This window comes from Antechinus flavipes, chromosome 4 (assembly GCF_016432865.1).
Source record: "Antechinus flavipes isolate AdamAnt ecotype Samford, QLD, Australia chromosome 4, AdamAnt_v2, whole genome shotgun sequence".
Taxonomy (NCBI): domain Eukaryota; kingdom Metazoa; phylum Chordata; class Mammalia; order Dasyuromorphia; family Dasyuridae; genus Antechinus; species Antechinus flavipes.
In genome coordinates, this window is record NC_067401.1 from 183014145 (window position 1) to 183035371 (window position 21227).

At 36.6% G+C, this 21227-nt stretch overlaps 1 protein-coding gene across 3 annotated transcripts in view; it reads right to left on the minus strand.

Moving 5' to 3' along the window:
- STX8 (syntaxin 8) overlaps positions 1 to 21227 on the minus strand; it is a 287983-nt gene that overhangs the window by 185924 nt on the left and 80832 nt on the right. The window contains exon 7 of one of the 3 annotated variants that reach the window (XM_051995683.1): positions 9311 to 10828. The exons of the other annotated variants lie outside the window; for them this stretch is intronic. Within the exon in view, the coding sequence (XP_051851643.1) occupies positions 10800 to 10828 (29 nt within the window). The 3' untranslated portion in view covers positions 9311 to 10799. Of the gene's footprint in view, positions 1 to 9310; positions 10829 to 21227 lie in introns of those variants that run through there. 3 annotated transcript variants of the gene reach the window in all.

Sequence of the window (21227 nt, forward strand, 5' to 3'; positions counted from 1 at the left end):
TCCAAAATAGCTCAGTTAGTTGAGGCCTATTTCTCTGCTTGGTTCTAAGAGCTCCTGCAGCTTTGTCCTTTGCTTCTGCCTCTGCTTTCTTCAGCCTCCAGTCACAACAAAGATGGAATGGATCTTTTGTCTCCTTCACTTGGGGCTTGGCTAGCTTTCTGGAGAGCCTTTCAGACCAGCTTGGTCTCAGTGGGGGAAGTGTAGGAGCCCAGCCACCACAGTGGTGTGAGATGAAGATGAATCTGGTTGCACCTCCGAGAGAGTGCTTCTCCTCAACTGAACTGATGCTCCCTTCTCAATCTTCAGCTGAACTCCCCTGACTGGGCTCACTGAAGCTCTATTTATGCTCCTTCTTCGAGAGAGGGATTGTGGGATTTCTCCCAGAGTGCTCTCTGGCCCTAAGAGCTTCTTGCTTATATGAGCTCTCTAAAGGTGTGAACACAAGCATTGTTTCTATCAGTTGTACTTAGTACCTTGTTTCAGGTTCTGGCCCAAAACATCTGCTTGTAAGATCAGATCAATGATACTGAACCATGCTAAATTAGATAATTATTGTCTCTATCAACTCTGATGACTTAACAGTTTGTAAAGATTCCAACACAAAAGAGTAGGGAAAATTATTGGGGTTAGGATGAAAGAAATGCAATATGTATAAATAAATTCCCGATTTTTCTTAAACCATGATTATGCCACTGCTAATTGTATTCATATTGGAACTAAACTATCAGTTGCCAAAAGGCAGTTACTTTACATGCTGCCCAGCATGGGTTTATAATACATAAAGTAGTCAGTTCTTAATGACTATGACAGTTATAAATATGGTAAAAGAAAAAAAAAACTCAATAACTAAGAAGAGTCTGAGGAAAATCTGGAATAGCTGGAGATTTCTGGATTTTTTTCAGTGTGACCAGACTGATCGATATGGATTTATAGAACAAAAGGCATCATTGTTTGAATACTGCCTCCCACCAGCTGTTTTTCTCTCTGGTTCACATATTTAAATGGAACTCACTCCATAGGCCAAACATAATCTATTCACATTTTTCAAATTCTGACTCCTTGTTTGAATGTTAGACTGAGGTCAAAATTCTTGTGCCCTTTTCCAGAGACAAAATGACTTTAAGACAGGCATGCAACTATAAAATGTTGCTCAAGCAATAAATATGAAAATACTTACATTCCCTAGAGGATTATAAAACATAAATCATGTCTCTAAAGAGTCAGGACAAGATTATATGAAAAGCATTCTAAGTGGAAAATTTAAAATAAATATAAGGTGACTAAATTACAATCTCTCATCAAGTTCTGATATTAAAAATGTTGCCACTGATTTAATAATTCTAATGTATTAGAATTACCAACCTGGAGAACAAAATAGGATTTACTAATCTGTCTAAATATGTTTCAGTTCCACACATTTGTTGAATTGTTCACAATGAAATAAATGCTATAGAGTCCTGGTTTATTGTTGTTTTTTAATGCAACTTAAAAGAATCATCAACAAGACGACTCTCTCTTTATGCCCAATATAAAGTACACCTGTGACATCCTGCTATAAATCTGGAATCATTCATCAGGCTAATATTTTCAGATTTAGGAATGGGATATAGGGGAGGTGAAAGCAAATGCTCAGAAGAACAAGGAGTCAGGGGATTAATACTCTTTAGTTCAGGCCATAAAAGGAACACAGAAATAGTTGTTTTCTCAGTGAATACAAGAGTTTAAGGGATACTAGTAATTATGGTTAAGTTCACACTTAAATATTCAATGCATTAGGGGCAGCGGATAGAGCACCAGCCCTGACGTCAGGAGGACCTGAGTTCAAATTTGGACTCACACAGTTAACAGTTCCTAGCTATGTGACCCTAGGCAAGTCACTTAACCCCAATTGCTTCAGTTAAAAAAAAAAAAAATCAATGCATGCTAGATTACAAAGACTACATTGAAAGATTCTCTGTATTCATCTAACAAACTTGAACTGACAATGTTAAAGTCACACTAGAATTTCAAGATCACATCAAATTCAATCTCCTCACAGTGAAGCTTGTTTAATGTATACGTCAACTTTTGCTACTCCCATTCACAAGCTGCTCAAATCATTCCAGAATTCCTCATTCTGAGTACCAGAATGAAGCTTTGTATACCTGAATGTGTATGTGTCTGCTTCCTTGGAAATTCCACTCCTTTTACTTTAACTGAGATAACAGAATCTGAAGAATTGGAATTTGTAATGTTTTGATTGATTTTCTGGAGGTCTTGAGGTAGCCTTCATTTCAGTTAGAGTAATCACCACAAGAATAGCCAGATGTTAAAGTCCAAATCCTTTATTATCTCCTTCACAATCTTGTTTCCTTTCCTGGAGCTCAGGCTAGCTTTCTTGGAGGCCTTCCGGAATCTTGGTTTCAGTGGAAAAGAGAAGGAGGAGAGGCGCGCCACCATGGTGGTATAGGATGGAGTGAATGAATCTGGCTCTGATTATATGTCCAGCTTATATGCTCTATTCTAATCATATTATCATAAGTGTGAGTCTTGTAGAATCGTTGTCAATTTTGTGGAACTAAGTACTTGTACTAAACTAGAGAATTATTAATCACCATGCTAAACTAGATAACCATTGTATTTATCAATTCCACTGAATTAGCACCTTGTAAGAATCCTTGTTTTAAATAAAGAGCTCTGGCCCGTAACAGGAATTAACTTTAGTGGTCACCAAGTATGACCTTCTCCCACACAATGTAATAATCCTTTCTATAATATCAATTTACCTAGTGAACATTTAATAAATATTTGCATAATAAATGAATATCTAATATTGAGGGAGGTACTAAGTTTAGATCAAGTTCAAATGCTAAAGGGTGAATACTAATGACTGTTTTCTGAATTTAACTGAAAAAGTATGTTAAGTCAGAGAAGGGAAAGATAACTAAGGAGTATATGATCAAGGAATTCTTCATGGAGAAGGTAGAACTTGGTTGAATCTTAAAGGTAATGGTCCTTTACAGAGGGCCAGTAGGGAGTAAGAGTGCACAAGCTATTCCAGATATAGAGAACAATATAAGCAAAGACCCATCCATAAGTAGTTAGTCATATAGAAGGAATGGTGAGTAATACAGTCTGGCTAGAATATAATTTACATAAAGGAATCATAGCAGATAGGTGATTGAAAAAGAATTTATTTGGCATTGATTATTGCCAAGAGGATATTAGTTCAATAATAAAGGAAATAGCAAGTTTGAAGAATCCTTGGGATATACTGAAACACTACACATAGAGTATGAAAGAGAGCAGCCCATCATCATTAGGAAAGGAATAATGATTGAAATAGAACAGGGATTTAGAGTTTCCTCTGTCAGAACAGAGAAAAAAATAGGCATTGGACAAAGAAGAAAACATGAGGAAAGAGGAAGAAAAGTTGAAGGCGAGCTCCATAGAGGTCTATGGCAGTAGTAGTAGTAGTAGTAGCGGAGAGAGCAGTCTCACTTGTGTGCCAACTCCCGCAAGGGTTCTCCTCACATCCATGATGGAGACAGCCAGCCTTAAGGACATCAGAAAAACCTTAGTTCTCTTCTCCATTCAAGTTTATGACAAGCAACTCACCTAACCTCTCATCTTCCCAGGCTACTCTTTAAAACTGCTGCAGATCTGCTTTAATAGAAGGAGCTTCCTCACTGGGTATTCCCTAAACTAATGAAATCAAAGTTCTATTAAAAAAAAATTAATATGAGGAAAGCAATAAAGACTGGTAACATTAGATTTTGAAAAACTTAAAATGCCAAGCTAAAGAATTTGACCTTGACTCAGTAGGCAACAAAGAACCAGTAACAAGTTTCAAGCTGAGAGATGAAACCTGTGTTTAAGAAAGACCAGTCTGTCTGAGGTATAAAGGACTGATGGGAAATGGGAGGGGAAGAGAGTGAAGGGACCTATTAGGAAACTATTGTGATAATTCAAATATATGATGATAAAGAAATGGTAGCTGTAGGGATAGAAAGCTCATGAATAAAAAGATTTTCCCAAAGTAGAGACCTAAGCTGAAACTGAAGTTGTTTAACTCCACCTGCAAGCTTTAAGGTGTAGCCTAGGGCTCTATGATCAATCTGGCCTCCAGGAAAAGAAAAAAATACAAAAATCTGATGTAGTCATAATTTAGTCAACCTAAGATTAAGTCAACCTTGTTGCAGTCCTGATCTTAGTTCCAAAAAATGAGCAAGATCTTGTATTTTTTTTTTCCCTTCTGACTTTTTTTTTCAACCAGTAATTTGCCTAAACTTTTGTCTCAGATAATCTTCTTAATACTTCAGTTTCAAAGGGGAAAATTGTAATTTTTCTTTTATGTTAACAACCTTAATTAATATCAGAGGCCCCGGGTTTTTTTCCCTCTCTGTTTCCTCATTCAAAGCCCAATCCTTGTACAGGACAATGCTGATAGATGAGTTTGGGTTAACATGCTTCAGTAAATATTTTTTGCATTTGACCTATTATAATTTTTAAGGAATTGCCTTCCTTTTCCAAGCTGTTGATGCTCTCTTGCATACCTCTCATTTCTTTTCTTCTATCTCTTTTATTTGCTTTTTAAGGTCTTTTATGAACCCATCCAATAAGCTTGAGAACAATTCCTATCAAGCCCATTTCCTCTGTGGATATTTCTGTGAAAATTTCCTCTGTGAACATTTTGTCCTCACCTGAGTTGGTGTTTTGGTCTTCCCTGTCACCATAGTAACTTTCTGTCATCAAAGTTCTTTTCTATTTCTTGTTCATTTTGTTTCCTTTTCTTTTGGTATCTCCTTTTTTTTTTTTTTTTTAAACTTTTATGGTTTAGCTCTGCTCCTGGGGTAAAGAGAGCACTATCTCAAACTTCTTTTAAAACTCTGAGTCTTGGCTTTGAACACAGGGGCTGCTTGGGTTTGCAATCGGTATCTTTGCCTGCTCTTTTCAGGAAAGAGCAGTTTCCCAGAACTTACCTTCTGAGCTGGGACTGGAGGCTGTCTCACTGGTTTGCTACTCTACTGAGCCAGGACCAAGGGTCTTAGTTGTTGATCTTGTGATTAAGACCCTCTCACTGGCTTTCCCAGACTCCATCTGAGCTGGGCTAAACACCCTTTTCACCCTAGTGAAACTGACCTTTTTTGAAGTTTTTCTAATCTATTTTGAGATGGACAGAGGTTTCATTCCATCAGACTCTGTTCAGAGGCTTGGTTTTATGTGGTTTTCTTTTTTTTTAGATTGATAAAAGAGTTTTATTATTAAATAAGCAAAGTTAACATATAGGCGAAGGTAGAGATAAGGAGGGCACTGGACAGAGGGTCCAGTGGACAGAGGGTCCTCACATGGTAGCCATGTTTGAAATCTCTGCAAAGAGAGGCCCAGTGTGGCCTTTTTATAATAGAAGACTTAGCTCGAGGGGCTTTCGGGTGTAGCCCCAAAGTTGGCTCATATCCGGGTGGGGCTAGGAACAGGTCAGATCTTCTATTGGAATTCAAAGGGACCAGGATTTGTGAGTTAAAGGGCAATTTACATTATTAACTAGGAGAGGGTGGGAATCTAGAAAGGAATCTTTCCCACATCATTCCCCCCTCAAGCAGTTGGAACTTAAATTCATTTAAGGAAAAAGAAATAGGGCAAAGTCTCTTATTGAGACAGAATTGAAGATTTTCTCCTTCCAGGATTTTCCAAGTTCAGGGGTCCCCTCTTCACCCCCCCCTCAAGCAGTTACCTCCAAAGGCATGTGGGAAAAGGGGTGCCGATCTCCTCTTAACTGCTTTGAGCTGGCAAGGGTCGTAGAGATTTGGGGTTTCATGCCAGGAGGTGAGGCGTGAGGTGTGGGTTTGGGGATGGTAGCAGTGCATCTAAGGGGTGTGTGTGTCCCGGTCAGTCATTTCCAATCAGTTGTCCCATGTTCTCCAGGCTGAAGGGCAGTTGAGAGTCCAAGCCCAGATCTCGGGAGCAGGTTAAAACCGGGATGTCATCCAGGGTGGAGATGACGACAGCAGGAGATGCATCAGGTCCCTTCAGTGGGCTGCCTGTAAAAATGCTGATGGCCCATCTAGCAAGGATTAGTAGGAGAAAATGCTGGGAGCAAAAGATTATTTGTCTATAGTAAAAGTGTTAAGTAGCCTGGAGTTTAGCCCTTTCACTCTTAATTTCCAGGAAAGCTAATTTCTCTGGTGTCGGTCCAGGGTGTAGACTAAGAAGTCAGGGGAAAACTGGAGGACTATATATCTAATCAAGATAAGAATGCAATTTAAACTCTTAGAAATCTTTTTACTGTGCTGCCTTTCTTTAAAAAGAGTTGGTTCTTCAATAAGCAAAGACCCTAAGCCTTCTCCCCACTTTCCCCACTCTTATGGGGGAGGGTAGAAGGGGTCAGAGGGAGTGCAAAGTATCTCAGCACTGCCAACCCAGCTTACGGGCCCCTGAGGTGTTGGGACTGTCCTGGGATAAAAAGGGAAACAGGGCCAGACCCCAATTCCCTACCGGGGAGCAGGACACCGGGGGCCAATTCAGCCCCTGTGGTGTGACGCAGTTTCTCCATTGTTCCTCCTGCTCGAACTCAGGACAGAGACTAGGGTCTCCTCGGACAGTTTCCAGGGCACCTACAGGCCTAAGTCTGGGAGAGATTTGTATTAAACGGCGCTTCTGCTCCAAATGTTTTTTCAGGAGGCAGAAGTTGCCCTGAGAAAAGAGCTCAGTGTCTCAGGTTAGAGTTAAAGGGAAACCAACAGCTGTTAGCAGCAGAGTGTAAGAAACATTGAGGTTTGGACCCCGAAAAAGTTGAGATGGTGGGTGGGTCCTAGGTTTCACTAGGTTGAGTCTTTCAGCTTTTAAAGAGACAAGAGTGCTGGGTGTGTTTTGGCTGGCTGCTTTTGTCTGAGGGCACAAGTGTTAATCAGTCCCAGGATTAGAAAGAAAAAAAAACTTTAAAGGATGGACTTGTCCAGAGAGATTGGGAATTCAGCTAATCTATTCAGAGTTCAGGTGTTGAGAATGAGGCATTTTTCTCAAGCCCAGTGTTTGTCTCTGCATTAAGAGACAGCTTAAAATCTCCATAGGGATGGGGTGTGGACAGGTAAAAACTTTCATTCTTCCAAATCCTTGCAGCCTCCCTAGTATTTCTTAGAGATAGAGCCGACAAAAGAAGGCCTTTTGTCAATCTGGAGCAATTCCGAAAGAATTGTGCCAGAGCTTAGAGCTCCCAACGACGACCCAAGCCAGATCCCGAGGGCTTTGGGTGTCCACTGCAAGATAAGGAAAGAAAAAAAATCTTTTACCTTGTCCAGAGTTAAGAAAGCTAATTCATGGCAAAACCCGAAAACTTTCGCATTCTATAACGTAAACTCCCTAGACATCTCTAGAAGGTGTCACAAAGGGCCCTCCCAGAGGACCGTTTGCCAAAAAAAAAAAAAAACAGGATTTCGATCTCACAGCGTCCTATGAGCGACAAATCCCCCCAAGACTGCAGGAGTCTCCCAGCGAGCTCAAATTAGCCCGGGCCACAAAAAATTATCAAATTGTGCATACCCTTTGATCCAGCAGTGTTTCTATTGGGCTTATATCCCAAAGAAATACTAAAGAAGGGAAAGGAACCTGTATGTGCCAAAATGTTTGTAGCAGCCCTATTTGTAGTGGCTAGAAACTGGAAAATGAATGGATGCCCATCAATTGGAGAATGGCTGGGTAAATTGTGGTATATGAATGTTATGGAATATTATTGTTCTGTAAGAAATGACCAGCAGGATGAATACAGAGAGGACTGGCGAGACTTACATGAACTGATGCTAAGTGAGATGAGCAGAACCAGGAGATCATTATACACTTCGACAACGATATTGTATGAGGACATATTTTGATGGAAGTGGATTTCTTTGACAAAGAGACTTAACTGAGTTTCAATTGATAAATGACGGACAAAAGCAGCTACACCCAAAGAAAGAACACTGGGAAACGAATGTGAACTATCTGCATTTTTGTTTTTCTTCCCAGGTTATTTATACCTTCTGAATCCAATTCTCCCTATGCAACAAGAGAACTGTTCGGTTCTGCAAACATATATTGTATCTAGGATATACTGCAACATATCCAACATATAAAGGACTGCTTGCCATCTAGGGGAGGGGGTGGAGGGAGGAAGGGGGAAAAAAATCGGAACAGAAACGAGTGCAAGGGATAATGTTGTAAAAAAAAAAAATTACCCTGGCATGGATTCTGTCAATATAAAATAATTATTAAATAAAAATTTTAAAAAAAAATTAGCCCAGGCCATTTGAGCTGAGATTTGAGAAGATTTAGATTGAGTCCCCAATCTCCCCACTGTACAGTAACCCCAAGAAGGGGGCAGGATAGGAACATTTAAACGGCAGGTTGCCAAGCCACATGGGAGAGGTCTGAAACAGGCCTCGAGTTCTACACTCCCCACTCCATGGAAGAAGGGAGAGGAAAGGCCAGAACAAGGGTTGGGGAGAAAGAGATGCCATCTTACCCAGCGCAGTGCGTCTTGAATGGAGGGCTCCTCTGGCAATTCCACGCTGGAACTTGAAGGTGGGGCAGCTCATCTAAGCCCCCAAATCTTGCTGGGAGAGCAAAACCTGAAGGCAAGACCGCTTACCCCTGTCCAGGGAGTAGTTGCTGTAGGCAGAGACATTCTCTAAACTCATCCCAATTCAGTGACCTTTCTCCTCGTGGCTACAGCCTGGCCATTACAGACTCCATTGCATTTAACAGTGGCTTGGGAGAAGGGCTCAAGTTTCTCCGGCTATCTCCCCACAACAGAGCAAAGAGAGCGCTGGCCTGGGACCCCCAAAAGGAGTGGGGTCTCCAGAACAGCCACGTGTCTCCTTGGTCTGGGGTGGTGTTAAAGAGACACTTCCTCTGTGTCTCAACAGTTCCTGCTGGAGAGCAGGACTATCCCGTGACAGAAAAAAAAAGATTAGAAATGCATTGAGATGCAAAGGAAGGGCCTTTCTCTCTCCAAAGGATTTGGTCAGAGGGAGTTTCTTCAAGCAAAGCATCTGCTCCAGGAAAGACTTTAGAGGCAGGGGAGTGTCTAAAAATAGAAGCCTTTTCACCTGAAATGGAAGTAGGGTGAGACAGAACACAGATATTGTCCCCACTACCTTTAGAGATAGAGTGAGACCAAAGAAAGAACGCAGATTCTTCCCAGAAGAATACTGCCTGAACAGCTCAAAACCCAGATTGGTTCTAAGTGCCCCGAAAAGGTTGGGGTCCAGTTTGATCGCCAAATTATCTAGCTTCCGGTGTTCGTTCGTCAGGGAACCAAATGTTGAGGTCTAGCTTTGGGGTAGCTAAATGAAAATAGGGTTAAGGTCTAGTGGCAAGTTTGGGGTACAGATTTGGCACAAGGGGGTCTAGTAGCGGCGTGAGTTCCCAATAAAAGCATTTATTGGCCCAGAGAGCTAGATTGATAAAAGAGGTTTATTATTAAATAAACAAAGTTAAAGTACAGGCAAAGGTAGAGATAAGGAGAGCACTGGACAGAGGGTCCAGTGGACAGAGGGTCCTTACATGGTAGCCATGTTTGGAATCTCTGCCGGTTTTATGTGGTTTTTGAGGGAAACTGAGAGAACTTGAAATAGGAAGAGTGCCTCTTTGCCTCCACCCCCAACTGAGTTAACATTCTTTTCAATCTTGGACAAAATCCCACCCAATTGGGACATAAGTGATTTGGGTGGAGATAGCGCCCTTTGTCTAGATTGCCAGAAAGAGGGATAGGTGGGGGTAGCCTGGATAGAGATGAGTAAGAATGATATACTCAAAGTCACATAGCCCAACCCTTTTCTAGAATAAGCCCACTTCTCATTATAATAATCATTCTCTCATTATTAACCAATCAGACTTTATTTCTACCTATTAGGAACACTCCCCCTTCCAAAGATATCAAAACCCTCAGTGGTCTCTTGGTTCCCAAAGTACCACTGATCTCATTTATTAGTTATCAGTAGTCATAATGAATAGATATTGATTACAGAGAAATTATGTCTCAAACTTTTCTTCTACCCTCATTCCTAACTATTTTTAAAAGAACTGAGGACTTCCTTTGAGAAGTAATACCTAGTTTGCATCTCCACTCTAATACTGCCACCTTTCCAACCTGTTCCAACCTGTGACTCATTGAGTTTTCTATTTTGGCCTGCCTCTATCTATCACTAACAATCATAACTCTTTTTTTTTTTTTCTGGGTTTTTCTGGGAATAGAAACTGGGGATATAGTTTCTGGGTAACTGTAGTGCTCCAACTTATTAGTGAATATCTGTTGGAATCCTTACAAACTGCTAACTCATTAGAGTTGATAGATTATTGATCTGATCTTACAAGATGATGTTTTGGGCCAGAACCTGAAACAAGGTACTAAGTAGAACTAATTAGTACAATGCTTATGTTTACACCTTTACTCATCGGAGTTCACAAGTATGCCAGATTCACAAAGTAAACTTTGTAACTTTGTGAATTCACACCTCCCTTGAAGCTCTTTGGGCCAGAGAGCACTATGGGAGAAAACCCATAATCCCATTCTCTCAGAAGAGTCAGATATAAGGCCAGTGAAGAGAGATCTATTCCAGAATATTTTCCACTTGGCTGGCTGGTGGCAGAAGACAGTTCAGCTGGATTGGAGAGGAGCACACTGGTGCAGACACAGAGCACTTTGAGAGATTTTCAGCAGAATTACACCAGAAGCCCTCTCTTTGAGGCAAGGAGATCTATTCGAGAATATTTTCCACTTGGCTGGCTGGTGGCAGAAGAAGAGTTTTCAGAGGAAGAAGCTACAAGTCGAGATTTCAGCAGAGTTATATGAAGAGTGGAGCTGGATTGAAGGCTGAAGAAAGCAGAGGCAGAAGCAAAGGACAAAACTGTAAGAGCACTTGGAACCAAGCAGAGAGATAGACCTCTAAGCTAACTGGGCTATATTGGAGGCAATAAAACATCTGAACTTTTATCACTTGGCTGTGTTTTGAGAAGAAAAAGATCACCACAAATATCCAATGTTTTGATCTCCTACGGTTTTTCCTATGTGAATTTTGAGTGGTTATGAATCTTAGGAGTCTCTACAATCATTCAAGGACTTGAGGAAATATTACATGGGGTTTTCCTACCCTAAGGAATTTCTGTTATGTATCACCCGAAAAGAGATCTTCTTTCTGTATTATATCTTTTTCATCATTACTGTACCACTTTTTAACATTGATTTTTCACCAGTACCACGCCAAGAATTTTTTTTTTCCTTTCAGGCTTTCTTCCTAAAAGTTTCTAATAATTAGATCAATATAAAAAAGAAAGGGAAGTTTGTACTTTTTCCTTTACTGGAAGATATCAAGATAAGGTTGACAGGCCACTTGTCAGGGATGTTGTTGAAGTTGGACCAGATAGCGTCTGAAGTTCCTTCCATTCAAATTCTATGATATTTCTTTACTACCATCTAAGAACATTTCATCCTCTCTGATAATCTGGATTACCATGTGGTATTTCTTAAGTCTTTTAACTCTTCTAACAGGGGGACTATACTTGTTGCAGAGAATAACATAGTTCCTGGTACTCAGTTGGTGCTTAATAAACTACTATTGATTGCTTAACATAACCAAATACCGACCACAATAAAAACATAACAATATAAAGTTTCTAAATTGCATGGAAGTGGCTAGGGAGCAAGAAATTCTTCTTTCTTCATAAAGCTAAGAAAGGAGAAAAGATGTTATGGTGAAAAGAAACTCAATAGAAATAGTGGGTTACTAGAACAATTATTTTATTCTTGGCATTGTATATCTAAATCAACTAACAATTTTCCTTGAAAAACTCCTCCAAAAAAAAAAAAGATTTTGTCTTGTGAAAGGTTCTTTCTTCTGCTACTACATTATATCCTCTCCTGAGCCTCATTTTTAATTGATTAAATATCTTCAGTTTCTTCAACAGAATGGCATGTAATTTAGGACTTTAACTGTTTTTCTTGCCCTCCTATAAATACTCCATTGCTTAGTCCCTTCTAGCATGGGTAGATGTCCATAAATTGGGGGACAACTGAATAATTTATGGCATATGAATAAGATATGGTATATGAAAGTAATGAAATATTATTTTTCTATGAAAAATGATAAACAGGCTGATTTTAGAAAAGCTTCAAAGATTTACATGAATGTATCATGAGCAAAACAAGCAGAAGCAGGAAAACACTGTACAAAACCACAAGAAGCATCTAATCAGCTGCTAAGAAAGATATGGCACTATTAGTGATGCAATAGAAAACGAGGCCAATGTGAAAGATTATATCCTTGTCTTCATCTTTCCTTAAGGTTGCAACTATAATTAAAGCTAATGGTCCTCTTTAAGCAAGTGACTGAACCTCTTTGGGTCTCAGATTCTTTACCTTAAGATTAGAGAAATAGTCTAAAGCTTTTAAAAGTCCTTTTTAGATCTAAACTTCTGATCCTGCCCTTTTCCTCCTATCTCAAATACAGTATGTTTTCTATTAGCTTATAAATGTATCCTACAAATTTTCATGCCTGCAGACTTTCAGGAATCTTAATGAACTCATCACATGAACTTCCCCATAGAACCTCATAGTTAGAAAGGATCTTAGAAAGTATGTAGTGTTCATCCATGCAGGAAGCTAGTTATCTAGGCTGATAAAGAAGTTCGTTACTTTACTGGGCAATCCAAATCAATTCTTGAACCTAACGGTTTAAAAAAGAAGAAAAAGTCTTCCTTATAATGAGCCAAAATTTGCTTTCCTGTAATTTTTACTCAGTGGTGAGAGGTGTGAAAACCAGGTCATCTGAGGAATTGTTGTAGGAATTGGAAATGTTTAGCTTGGAATACAGAAGACTAAGGGGAGACATTATAGCTGTCTTCATATACTTTAAAGTTGTCATGTGGAAAAAGGAGTAGATGTGTTCTGTATTCCTCTAGAGGATATTATGTGGATATTAAAGTATTTTACAAAACTATAAGCAAAATATGTCAGCTATTTTGAGGGGGATGTATGGGCTAGGAAAAATAATATGTTGGATCTGGAGTCAGAGGACCTAGGCTCAAATCTATGTTCTATTATTTGCTAGCTGTGTTGGAAATGGACAAAAGACAGTCCTTATTCTCAAAGAGATCACACTCCAAGTAGGAGAGTCAATATATATAAAAAGGTTCAGCTGCAAAAAAGATTAAAAAATCCTGCAGCTTTTGGGAGGCAATATTTCCTCATCTGCAAAAAGAGAAGATTGGATTATATGAACCCATCTCAGGACCTTGTGTGGACTCAGTGTGTGGAGCTTGTTTTGCTCTCTGAAAGAACAGAGAACAAAGTTATTCTCTCTCTTCCACTTGAAAACTTTCAAATATTTGAAGACAGCTCTAATATTTCCAGCACCTAAAATTATTCCTCATAAAACATAATTTCTAGAGCACTTACCCTACAGGTCACACTCCTCTCAAAATATTTCAGGTTGAAAATGTGCTTTTTTAAATAAACATCTACAAGTAAAAATAGAATAATGGTACCTCTTTTGATTTGGAGTAATATAATTATTTTAATTAAAGCCTAATTTTATATTATCTTTGAAGCAGCAGCATTATATTATTAATGAGGAATATGCTGGTAAATTAACAATCAGCTCTCTCAAAACATATACACATTATACACTTTTGAGATTAAGTTGCATCGTTAACGTTTTCTCCCTCAGTTTTTAAGTCTAGAAAATCAATAAAATAATAAATTAAGTCTTGATTTGTAGCATTTGACAATTTCTCAGGTATAAGTGCTCAGGCTGAAAATTTTGCAATGTAAAAACATATGAGCTGATTCAAACATATCTTTACTAATAATTTACAATGAGGTTGTGACCAAACAGAACCGCAAGATTTTTCTCAATTCCTTTATATTGTTACAAGATAGTCTGCTATACTGAATAGACCTGAATTAGAAACCTGCCTCAGATATTTACTAGCTAAAGCATATAAATTCTCTGGCCCAAAACTTTCCACACTTGTAAAATGAGTTTAGGCAAGATAGCCTCTAAAATCCTTTCCAGTTCCAAGATCTAGGTTATAATCTCCTATTGACTAAATATAATGCAATTAGTGGTAGGGATTACCAAGACAATTGCTTGTTGTTATACTTTATATTTGTATATCAGCAATTTAAAAAATGATTTCATTGCTTTCTATTCTAGATTCAAATTTAATGATTTTCACAGCCACAATCGCTAATGTATACTGCTTTTTAAAAAGTATTTGGTTATTTAAGAAGCAGAATTTTTTAAAATAAAGAATTAAAATAGGATCTTTCTTTTAGAAGATGGCAGAAAAGGGAAATTTAGCTAATGGTGAACATGTTGCTAACACAAATTGATCACCAGCATGGAACTATGTCATTCCACTATAGGTTCTTTGCTACCCCTATCAGTGGCAGATTGATGTATATACTCTTTTGAGAGAAGTTGAAGATGAAAATGCAAAGACAAATTAAATAAGCTTTAAGTGTATTAATCATATGCTTCCTTGCTTAGAAAAATAAAATTTCCCACCTTTCTGACTTAAGTTTTAAAGGGAAATTAAGTGTTATATTTGCTTTATGACTCTTTAAAAACTTACAATGTTTTTTTAAACTATATAAAAAAACTGAACACCCAAGAAAGCAAATTGTGACCATAGCCTTTAAGTTCAGGATTCTAGAGAAAGCTGTTTGGTTCAGGAAGGTGACTTAGAGTACACAAAATAAAGATTTTTATAACACCATTTAAAATTCCGGAGTAGACATATTTATTTAAGAGTTTTTAAGCCCATGTTATGGCTTAAAACATAGATCAAAGCAGCAGTATGTTTTCCTAGATTTCTAAAGAGATTTCAATTATAGCTTTCTGTCTCTCTTTCAGCTAAAAATCCTACAATAGGATTCCTACAAATTGGAGAATTGTTAAAGAATTAGTGGTATATGAATGAACTATATTATTGTGTTTTAAAGAATAGCAAATAAAAAGTTGGGAAGACTTTGGTGAACTGATGCAGAGTAAAAGAAGCAAAATTAGGAGAATGATATGCAGAGTAACTACATTAATGTCAATGGAAACCATACTAAAAAGTAGCTGAACTCTAAGATTAATGACTACTCTTCTGCCCTGGAAAACAGATGATAAAACATATTTCCCTTCTCTGAGTAGAGGGAGCCCAAGGCTGTGGAACACAGCGTACAGATAGTCAGATTCAGTCATGTATCTACTATTTTTCTTAAATGGTGTTTTCCTGTATGGCCAAAGGGCTATCAAACTGTGCACACCCTTTGATCCAGCAGTGTTTCCACTGGACTTACATCCCAAAGAGATCTTAAAGGAGAGAAAGAGACTCACATGTGCTAAAATGTTTGTGGCAGCCCTTTTGTAGAAGCAAGAAACTAGAAACTGAATGGATGCCCATCAATTGGAGAATGGCTGAATAAATTATGGTTTATAAATGTTATGGAATATTATTGTTCTGTAAGAAAGGATCAATAGGATGATTTCAGAGAAGCCTCGAGAGACTTACATGAATTGATGCTAAGTAAAATGAGCAGAATCGGGAGATCATTATACACGGCAACAAGATTATATGATGAACAATTCTGATGCAGTGGCTCTCTTCAACAATGAGAGGATTCAGACCAGTTCTCATGATGAAGAGAGCCATCTACAACCAGAGTGAAAATGCTGTTACGATCAATACTCAGTTCCCAGAGAGTGGACTGTGGGAACTGAGTGTTGATCACAACATAGCATTTTCACTCTTTTTGTTGTTTCCTTGCATTTTATTTTCTTTCATTTTTTTTTCTTTTTGATTTGATTTTTTCTTGTGCAACAAGATAATATATATGCAAATATTGGATTTAACATATATTTTTACCATGTTTAACATACACTGGATTACTTGCTATCTGAGGCAGTGGATGGGGGGAGAAAGAGGAGAATAAATTGGAACGCAAGTTTTGCAAAGGTTAATGTTAAGAAATTATCCATGCATAACTTTTGAAAATTAAAAAAATTTAATTTAAAAAAGTAAAAAAATAAAATAAAATCATCTCCTTCCCTGGGGGAAAAAAAAAGGTTGTTTTTTTTCCCCTTATTACAAAGGAGTGTTCAAGGGCAGAGGAAAGCAAAGGGAATTTATTATGGTGCAAAAGCAAAAAGCAACAATAAAACAAAAAAATTAAGAATTACTGGAGGGAAAAATCCAGGTTACCCAAGTATTTGTGAACTGTCACAAAACTATAAATGTATGAATTTTTCAATGGGATTATTTTCTACAATCCTTTTACCCTCATTCTCAAAATAAATATGTATTCTCTAGAATTCCAGCTAACACCAGAAAAAATAACTATTGGCAGTGATCACTGTGGTCACTATATCAAAACTATTATTTAAGATTCCTCTCACATATCTAGTTTAAAAGCAAATTCTCATCAAAAATAGTCTCTAACTTAAAAAAAAAAAATAAAGTGGGAAAATAAGAGATAATTTCACTATTTTGTTGCAGATGGTATTTCACTCTCAGTGAAAAGTACCATATTACTTAAGTGAAAAGCTGTATGAGAAAAAGAAATTCACCTCACAATATTTTCCTATATTTTTGGTTTAAACAATACTCCCCTCTCCCCTTCTTTCCCTTAACTGTAATAGGTCTTTTTTTGCCTCTTCATGTAATATAATTTACCTCATTGTTACCTCCCCTTTCCTTTTCTCCCAGGACAATCCCTTTTCTATCTCTAGATTCTTTTTTATATCATCACAATAAAGTCAAATTATACCTACACTCTATTTTCCTATATTTTTGAAGGTGTAGAATTAAACTATTATTATTCATTTCTAGAGATATAATGATGTAGAGGAAAACTTGTTTTTGATAGCAGTACAAAAATCAAGCAATTTAGTAGTTTCCAGTGTGTTTTTTCACATGTTTTCCTGGGAGAAGATTCATGCTTATGCTTCCTAATGAAATGCCAAAATCCACTTAGAATAAATAAGTAGCAAATTTTTCCCACTCAGAAAGAAAAGATATATAATGTTTCATGTCACCACAAAAGAGTTTGTTTTGTAACCACAGATGAAGAGAGACAGCTTGTTATACCACCTGTACTACACTATTTGTTGTTATTTTAATAGGTAATTAATCTTGATTTGATGGGTTTTAGGTTGGGGGAGGGAGGGACACATATGTTCAAGCTATTATGTTATAAATCTCAAACATTTCAGAAAATGTCGTCCTGGCACAGAATACTATTAGTAAAATATTCAAGGTTAAGAACTTGGATTCCTTATATAGTGTATTCAGGAAAACCAAGTTATTGTTTTGTTTCAATAAAAAGAGGTGATTTCTTTTGGTAATATCATATTGGCAGCCAATCTAGGGCAAGCCATAATTATAATTAGGCAATAGGCTTGATAAGTGCATTAATTTATCACATAAATTAAAACTTGTACCCTTCATCTCTGTATGGTAAAATCTCAATTACAATATTTTATGTTCCTTTATAATACTGAAGTATGTATGTAAAGTGTTTTCCATCATAAAATCACCAAAGTAGTGCTTCGTACTTATATCTCTGTAAATATTTAAAATAGGAAGTGGTTGAGTTAAAAATGTCTTGACTGAATACTAGTTTATTACTTTTCTGTGCTAAAAATTGAATAAAACTGTTTCTTAAGAAAGACTGGTTTTCAATCAAATCAATATAAATGATAATCCAATCACTTTTTATCCAAAAGCTTTTTTTTTTCTTTTCTAGAAACTTTAATTAAAAAAAAAAAATCTTCCTAACACTAAAAATTTTCAGTTTCAGAAAATATACTTGACACATTTTAAAACTGTGATTTCCTTTTCTGATTGATTTTGCAACTGTATCAGGAACCACTAAGTACAGTCAGATACATTTCATTCATCACCTTAAAAGCAGTTTCCTCTAAGGAGCACTTCTCATGATGATTTTTTACTGAGTTTTTCACGTCTTGATCACATCCTTCGCACGGAAGTCATATGTACTCTTTTCTCATGGGTAGGACCTTCTTTAAAATATTCCCAAACACTACTTCTTTAATGGCTTAAAGGTATCATTAAAAAATACATGCCTTAAAACCACAGGAATACTTTCTTTAGAAGTTTGTTTTCTTAACTATATTATAAAGCAACGATCATCAAAACCATTTGGTTACTAGTTAAGAAATAGAATAGTTGATCAGTGGAATAGGTTAGATTCACAAGACATAATAATCAATGATTATAGTAATCTAATGTTTGATAAACCCAAAAATTCCAGCTTCTGGGATAAGAATTCACTATGTGACAAAAATTGCTGGGGAAATCGGAAAATAGTATGGCATAAACTAGGTATTGACCAACACCTACCCAAAGGTAGGTCAATATAAGGTAAAAATAGGTTCATGATTTAGACATATAGAGTGATAACCATAAGCTAATTAGAGAACAAGGGATAGTCTACCTCTCAGATCTGTGGAGAAGGAAGAAATTTATGGCCAAAGAAGAACTAGAGAACATTATGAAATGCAAAATGGATAATTTTGATTATATTAAATTAAAAAGGTTTTAAACTAAAAAAAACACAATGCAAACAAATTTTGCATCCAAGTGTTCTGATAAAGGTTTAATTTCTAAAATATATAAAGAATTGACTCAAATTTATAAGGATATAAGACATTCCCCAACTGACAAATGGTCAAAGGATATGAAGAGACAATTTTCAGACAAGAAATTAAAGCCATTTCTAGTCATATGAAAAAATGTTCTAAATCATTATTGATTAGAGAAATGCAAATTAAGACAACTAAGGTAACTGTGCATACCTCTCAAACTGGCTAAGATGACGGGAAAAGATAATGATAAATGTTGTAGAGGATGTGAGAAAATTGGTATACTTAATACATTGTTGGCAGAATTGTGAACTGATTCAATTATTCTGGAGTACAATTTGGAACTATGCCCAAAGGGCTATCAAATTGTGCTTACCCTTTGATCCAACTCTGTCTCTACTGGGTCTGTATCCCAAAGAAATCATAAAAGAGGGAAAAGAACCCATATGTACGAAAATGTTCGTAGCAGCCTTTTTTGTAATGGCAAGGAACTGGAAACTGAATGGATGCCTAACAATTGGGGAATGGCTAAATAAGTTATGCTATATGAATGTAATGGAATATTATTGTTCTATAAGAAATGATCAGCAGAATGCTTTCAAAGAGGCTTGAAGGGACTTACAAGAATTGATGTGAATGATGTGAAGGGAGTAGAACCAAGAGAACAGTGTACACAACAACAACAAGATTATTTAATGATCAATTGTGATGGATTTGGCCCTTTTCAACAGTGAGCCGACACAGGCCAATTCAAATTGACTTGTGATAGAGAGAGCCGTCTGCACCCAGAGAAAGTACTTTTTTTCTTTTTTGATCTGATTTTTCTTATGCAGCATGATTTACAGAAATATGTATAAAAGAACTGCACATGTTTAACATATATTGGATAACTTGCTGTCCAAGGGAAAGGATGGGGAGAAGAGAGAAAAATTTGCAACATGAGGTTTTACAAGGTTGAATGTTGAATACTATATCTTTGTATTTTGAAAATAAAAAAAAACATTTTTAAAAATTGTTTTATTTCCTATTGCCCCTTTCCCTCTGATATTCCTCTTTATCTGGGTTCAAATCCACACACTAAATCAATCTTCTAATACTTTAATATTTGGAAACCTTATATCATTTTTAAAAAGGAGTCAGAGATTAAATCTATAAATAAAACTTTTACTACAATGCTGATACAGTCTTCTCCTATGTCTCATTTTCAACATAATCTAAACTGACAAATTTTCCACCTAAAGATACACAAATCCAAAGTTTAAGAATGAACCATATTTTTAGTGTCCAATAAGATTTCCTACACTGGGCACTAGGCTCTCCTTGAATATAGTGGTTTCTTCAATAACAGTTTAATAATAATTAATTTAATAAGAGCATTTTAAATAAATTATTTAATAATGAGAGTATCTACATAACACTAAAAATTGCAAAATTGCTTGAAAAGTGTTTTCTTTTGATTCACACAACTACTGTGTGCTATCATTATCCCTATTTTACAGATAAAGAAATTGAGGCAAATAGAAATTGAATGATTTGTCTCAAGGGCTACACAACTACTAAATATCTGAGGTCAGATTTGAATAGTGTTCTTACCTAACTACAGGTCCAGTGTTCTATTCACTGTGTTACCTAACTGCCTTCATCTTTCTATAGGAACATTTCAGATTGCGTCCTTTATCTCAGGGCACTGTATCTCATTTATTGTTTGAGACTATAATTCCCATAAGTAGCCATCTTATCTAAACTTTGTATCTGGTACAGTGTTGTACATACAGTAAGTGACCAGTAAATGTTTACTGATAAATAATTTGAATAATTTTACATGAGGATTATAGTTTGAGTTTTAATGATGTAAATTTAATTGTCCTCATGGTTCTTGGAATAGAGATGTCCATCATTTGGGAATGGTTGAACAAATTGTGATATATGATTGTGCTAGAATACTATTATGCTATACGAAATGACAAGCAGGATAGTTCAGAAGAACCAGGGAAGACTCAGATGAACTGATGTGAAGTGAAATAAGAAGAACCAGGAGAACATTGTACACAATGATAGCATTATTGTACGATGATGAATTGTGAATGACTTAGCCATTCTCAGCAATACAATGATATAAGATAATTCTAAAGGACTTATGGTAAAAAATCTAACAAAAATCAGGAAAAAAGCTGATGGAGTCTGAAGATTAAAAACTTTTTTTTAACTTTATTTTGTTTTTTTAAGGTGGGATTGATCTGTGTTTTGTTTTGTTTTTTGGCAACAAGAAATATTTGCAGTATAAAAATGTTATTTATGACTGTACATGTATAGTCTATATCAAATTGATTTCTTAAGAAAGAAAAGAAGAATAGGGGGAATTTGGAACTCAAAAGATTTTTTAAATGAATGCTAATTTTTTATTACAGTTAATTGGAAAACAGTAAAGGAAATGAGAAAAAAATAAAGAAAATTATATATACAGGGCAGCTAGGGGGCAAAGCAGATATAGTATTAGGCCTGGATCAGGCAAACTCATCTTTGTGAGTTCAGATCTCTCCTCAAAACTAGTTGTGTGAACCTGCGTAAATCATTTACCCCTGTTTGCCTCAGTTTCCTCCTCTGTAAAAGGATCTGGAG